The sequence below is a fragment of the Pterocles gutturalis genome, unplaced genomic scaffold, assembly GCF_000699245.1.
Source record: "Pterocles gutturalis isolate BGI_N339 unplaced genomic scaffold, ASM69924v1 scaffold5261, whole genome shotgun sequence".
Taxonomy (NCBI): domain Eukaryota; kingdom Metazoa; phylum Chordata; class Aves; order Pterocliformes; family Pteroclidae; genus Pterocles; species Pterocles gutturalis.
In genome coordinates this window covers 51,177-57,176 of record NW_010100132.1, presented here as the reverse complement: position 1 = coordinate 57,176, position 6,000 = coordinate 51,177, and the positions used below count along the sequence as shown (strand labels likewise).

At 38.9% G+C, this 6,000-nt stretch overlaps 1 protein-coding gene across 1 annotated transcript in view; it reads left to right on the top strand.

Annotated features, from left to right (window-relative positions):
* Nucleotides 1–326: 326 nt before the first annotated feature.
* Nucleotides 327–6,000, top strand: part of TRMT11 (tRNA methyltransferase 11 homolog (S. cerevisiae)) — a 28,263-nt gene continuing 22,589 nt past the window's right edge. The window contains exons 1-3 of the mRNA XM_010078422.1: nucleotides 327–524; nucleotides 3,235–3,300; nucleotides 4,020–4,093. Coding sequence (XP_010076724.1) covers nucleotides 327–524; nucleotides 3,235–3,300; nucleotides 4,020–4,093 — 338 coding nt within the window. The remainder of the gene's footprint in view (nucleotides 525–3,234; nucleotides 3,301–4,019; nucleotides 4,094–6,000) is intronic.

The following is a 6,000-nucleotide window of genomic DNA, read 5'->3' as shown; positions in this document are numbered from 1 at the left end:
CAGCAAAGAGCCTAGGGCTACGGATAAGAAATGGAAACGTGGAGGGAAAAATGAGTTTATGGAAATGTTTCTAAGGACCTGTTTTGTTGACTTTTCAGTTGGTTTAAAGTGCTGTGCAAGTGCTCCCGCCGGTGGGGTGTGGTCTGGGTCTGCACAGGGTGCGTGTTGCCCTGGCGACACTCGCTCGAGGTCCCCCTGTCCCGGGTGTTCGTGGAGCTGCGCGGGGCAGGAGAGTGCGACTATCTCAATTTTCTGGACGAAGACTTGGGGACCAGTGAGGACGGGGCTTCTCTGAAGTCCTAGGGCCTGCCGCAGGGGTCTCTAGGATGTCCCCAAGGCCTTCGTGGGTGCCCTGGCGGCGAGTGTCCCGCCTCTGTGTGGCACGGGTGGTGCTGAGGGCTGTTCGCTTTTTGTCCTTTGATTCTGAGCTTTTGTTTCCACGCGGCCAGGAGGGTTCATGCCACGCTGGCCACCGTGGGATCAGAGAGCAGACCCGCTTCCGTGGTGGGATTGCAGCACATCAGGTGTGGCCGGCAGGTCCTGCCTCGAGTGCTGCAGGTCTGCTTGTCATTGACACGTTTATGCCAGTTGGTTGCAAAATTTAGGGTGCAGGGTTTGTTCCCTGTCACTAAATTGGTTTTGTCTTACGCTCCGTGCTATTTTTTATCAGGCTCTGGTGTTTTTTATGGGTCCTTGGTGAATGTCTAGTTTAGCATACACTCAGTTTCCATGTTTATAAGAAAACCCTTTTGTTTGTAAATTTAACTTGTGATTATTTTTTACCCCATGATGACTCACAGAGTTACTACACACTGTAACAAATTTTGTACCTGCTCTTCTAGGCACCATCTTGAACAGCTAGTAATATGATAGCCAGGGCGGTACTTTAGTGTTTAAAATAGTGCTGAAATGCAGAGTTATTTTGTTAGAATAGTTATCAATACATAGGTTGATGCAATACTAATGAAATATTTTACATCTTATTTATTTTTCTTGTTTTCATTAAGGCTTACTCTTGTGTATTGTTTGCTATCTGCTTTGTGTGACTGGAACACAAATTTATTCTATTTATTTATGATCAATCCAATTTTTCTTTAGACAAGGGCATCAGTTTAATTAAAAAAAAAGAAGAGGACTGGAACACACATTTATTCTATTTATTTATGATCAATCCAATTTTTCTTTAGACAAGGGCATCAGATTAATTAAACAAAAGAAGACAATGTGTATATAACATACAAAGTTTTTAGTTTTTCAACAAGGTTGTAGTTGCATTTGGTAGATACAGCTGCTGAAGAAAGCAGATCCATTTCCCTTTTCTTGTGCTCTGGTGTCTACTCAGTCATCTGTTTGACTTTGTGATAAGCTGCGTTAGGGACCTGATTTGCCTGAGAACTCACTGAAACAAACAAGCACAGAATTTTCAGCCAAATCAGATTCCTGATCTCCATCTCTAACATGCCTTCACATAAGATGATTTACTTTTCACTTGGTGGTGGTAGTGTATCACAACAGCTGAAGGTGTTTCTTGAAGTCCGCAATTGTTCCTAAGTGTCTGTAGGATACAATTCTGTGTTTCATATTTCTTAGTCAATAAAAAGCCTGCTCTGTAGTCAGGGCTTGCTCTTTGGTTTGGTCAGATACTGAGAGGTGGTGTCACACATCCTGTTTTCCATCACGGCGTGTCTCTAAGTCTGCAGACAGATATCTGCCAAGAGCTTTCTTCACAGCCTCTTTGGGCAGATGTGTTCCACTGCTTCACTCTTTACTCTTGAAAGGATCTTCCCAGCCTCTCATCCAGAACACTGCTGTGATCTGAACCTGGAGCTCTTATCTCCTCTATAGTAAATGTTGAAAACAGGTTATTACCTTACTTTTATCACAGCAACCTTTAGCATGTGTAGAGGTTTTGATCATGTTTCTCTCCAAGCCTTTCCTCACAGGCCATTATTTCTCCACTTATTGTTCATATCACTTACCTGTAGATAACATTACTGGTAGTGTATGGAGATGCCACTCATTCATGTGTAAAATCTCAGATGCTTTTGCTGTCCCAGGACCATACAATGAAACAGTTATGGATAAACTTTTATTCTCCTGGAACAAACCCCATTTTTTTTTTTTTTGAGCATTTCTTATGTCCTTTCTACGCAAATGGAAAGATGGAAATAAATGGGGTAATGTCCTACTAAAGCCATGTGCTAGTATTAGGTAGGGGTTTCCTTTTCCTCTTTTTTTTTTTTTTTTTTGGGGGGGGTGGATACTTCATGCTAATCCGTTTATTTATCCACTCGGTTCAAATCTAAACTAATACAAAAATTAGCTCCTGCGGTTTTTTGCCAGTAACGTTCAGAGACTGCAGTGTGTAATTTCTGCAGAGGGGCTACATGACAAACATCCCCAATGTTTACCTCACATTTCAGTTCAAAAGCCTTTTTAGTGTGTGGCTTTTTTAGTAATTACTTGCTAGCTTGTTTCTTGGAGATTTTCTGTTTTGTGTGTTCAATTTACAGTCTTTGATTTAGTTTACCTTGGAAAAGACACCTACTGTTGAGATACCTGAAAAACAGAAAGGTAACAGAAAAAAGATTGATGCTCAGTCCTGGGCCTGGCCCTGGGTCAGAGTGTTACCAGTGAGACATTGCTTTTACATGAACTACTCAGAAATATATTTTAAGAATAAATAGAGTAGTATTGTAAGAGGAATATTTTTGTGAGAGCATGGGGTCAAACGGTAAAGGTTTTGATGAAAAAGGAATAGAAAAAGGCAGAATGGTGGAATTTGATTACTGAAATTTGCCTAACTTGGTCTTACTGTGTTGTACACTGTGCAGTTTTTCATAACCTAACCATAGCCTGTTCTTTTGCAGCTGAACTGTGAGAAAGGTAATCAGCTGCTTTAATAGCAGGAGAGTCTTGATTTTTTTCAGTTCATCAATAGTACGTACAAGGTGAATTTAATTGTGCACCTCTGTGCTAGCCACGCAATTACTCTTAAGAGCGTTTCATTGTCAGTTCCCACAGTAAGTCAGTAGTAAACACCATTCTTTCTTCTGTTAGCATCTCTAAGATTTTGTTCATAATCTTTTGTTCATAATCCCCTATGGAGATCGTAGTCTGCATTAGAATTTATGATATGTTGCCTTTTTTTTTTTTTTTTACTTTTTTTTCCTCACCTCTTTTTAAAACATTTGTTAACGCTTCTGAAGCCTGACCTTTATATTTTAATTTTAGGAAATAACATCTTTACTCTCACTTTATGGTGGGCAGTTCAGCGGTGAGCAGGAAATTCGTGTGAATGTAAGTAAGGACCAAATATTTTACTTGAGTCCATGTATGGTATACAATTATATTCTTTATAGTCTTTTTATTAAATATGGGTAGCTGAATAAATTTTGGGGTTTTCTGGGAAAATAAGAGATCTTCCAAAAATGACTAAGTCTCAGTTTCAGTAAGGACTCAGAGTTGAGTAGAAGATGCACAAAATGCACCTCAGGGTGTCTTCGTTTAGCAGTGTGAAAGGAAACAGTGCCATCTGCTGGGAAACTCTCCTTTTCAGAATAGCTGGTGGAAACATTTAGTAGCTGTTTTAATTTGGTGTTTACCTCTAAGTCAATGAGAAAGCATATCTGGAAGAGTGAACCTAGGAAGCTGTATGATTCCGGTCCCAATGCTTAGTCAGAGAATGTTACTGCGTTTCAGTTACTACTTGCACGTAACTAAGTGTTAATGATTCTTCAGAGGATGAATAATCTGGAGAAACATAAATAATAATATTTTACTAAGTCAAAGATATGGTGGGAAAATGAAATGCATAATAAAATTTAATCCAAGCTGAGTATACAGTTTTATCTCAAATTAAATGTTTTATCCGCACATTACGTGTACAGTTAACAGATTTTTTTTTTAAATCTTCAGCATTCATGTTCTGTTTTTATAGAACAGAATTGTGTAATTGTGTAATTCGTGTGACATCCTCCAGCTAGACGTTTGCGTCACTTATCTTCTCTTTATTTCAGTCTCCGTTTTGGATTCTCAATATTTCTTCAGAAGAGATGGCAAGGGGACTAATGAAACGGACAGTATGTGCAAAGTAAGAGATGAAAAATCTTGTAAATGATAATGTAGGCGGTAGAAAATTGTTCTGCTACCTTGTGGCAAATATTAATTTTATACAAAGTCTTAAAAAAAAAAAGTCTCTGACTGCCTCTAGAATTGAGGCAGCATTACTGGAGTTTGTAAGACTGATTATGTAGTATGCCTGTCCTCTTCACTTAGTATATAATCAATGCAGGGTCTTGAAGTGGGGTTATTCTTCACTGCAGAGCCAGTACTTGGCTTGTGGTGTCACTGATGTTTTAGTTGTCCTGAATAATGTTTAGTTAGTGGCTTGTTTTAAAATGTGTATGCAATTATAAGATAAAAAAAGTGATACATAAAAACTGAAAATCAAGTTTGGAAGGGAAAGGTGTTAGTTCCTTGTGTCACCATCCTAGTGCTGGTACCTGAGCCCTTGGCCCAGACCACTGCAGGACAGGTCCTCCTAGAAAATTAAAAAGCACAGGAATATGCCAGAGAGTGATTGTTCCAGTGGCTTTTGGTCCCTTTTTAGAGGTGTCTGAATAACATGCTTTCCAGTGAGGCTTGACCTTGGAGGTATGGTTCAGGACAAGAAGAAGCGTAGCTGTGGTATGGGACCTGACCGTACTGAATTTGGGGTGCCTGTGCTGTCCTGTTTGGGGTTAGTTTGGGCACCTCTGCAAAGCTTTGCCTGGTCCTCTTGAGTGCTTATTGTGTCAGGTATTCAGTTTTACCTAGAATGACTTGGGCTGTCTGCTCTTGCATAAAGAAACCTCGCGTATACAAAATTGTCCTTATGACAGTAAGTTTCCAATGGGGATAAACTGTATTGTACTTCAAAAAGTAACCGTAGGCAGCAAAGGAAGTAAAACTTGACAAAAAGCTTGTGGATGTTCCGTAAGCGGTGCTTTCTCAGCTGAGGTATGCTTATTTTATGTAGAAAGCGTAGCTGGCCCATAACTGCTTATTCCTGGTCTCTACTATTGGTTGTGAGGAGATATGTTAGATTTTAGAGAAAGATTGCTGAAGCATCTCCATCACACTACTGATTATATTAAAAGCTCTGAAGCATACATTTATCTAAATAAAATCTCCCCAGCATTTTGTGTTTTTTTTTCAATACATATGTAAGTGTAAAAATAAAAAGTGGGACTAAAGGTGTTATAAGAGCTTCTCTGATAGTTGAATAAAACTGAAGATGAATATTTGGTTTTCTCTAGTACAGCCTATGCTGTGTCTATAAATACAGTTTAAATTCTCACAGTAGATGTATCAGATGCTTTAGGAAAAAAAAATTAGACACTGTGAAAAATACACTTTTTTCAGGGTAAATACAGCTTAGAAATGTAGCCTTAAATAATTTATTCAGGAAAGGAATACTTAAAATAGCTTACCATTGGGCTTTAGTATCTGCTGTTGTCACTTAGTAAAATGTGGTTCTCTTATTTTTGTTTGAGTGAGCTAAACCTTTGGCCATTTTGAAGATTTTCCTTCAGGAGTCATATTTGAAAAGGTGCTACATGGTACTGCTAATCCTTAAAGACTTTGTTTACGACATGTTGCAAATGCATTTATGAGCATCTACCAATATGCAGCGACACTAGGATTCCTGTACTAAAAGAGTTTTTTTCTTTGATACTGAAGGGCCACTTGGTTGGAATATTTGAGTGCTGGGGGAAAGGTCTGTGGTGGGGTTGAGCCTTCATTACAGTAGCATTGGTTCTCTCGTCTTCCAAGGCAATGCCTTTCTTAAAGCCAGCAACATGGAAATAAACAGACAAAAAAAAGTGTAAGAAGATAGCATAGTGTTTAAACATCTGAAAATGTCAGAAATCATAACCACGTTTTAAAATGGGACAGGACCTCTAATGATGCCATTGTACATAGGATGTTACAGTTTCATGATTTGTTTTACTTCAG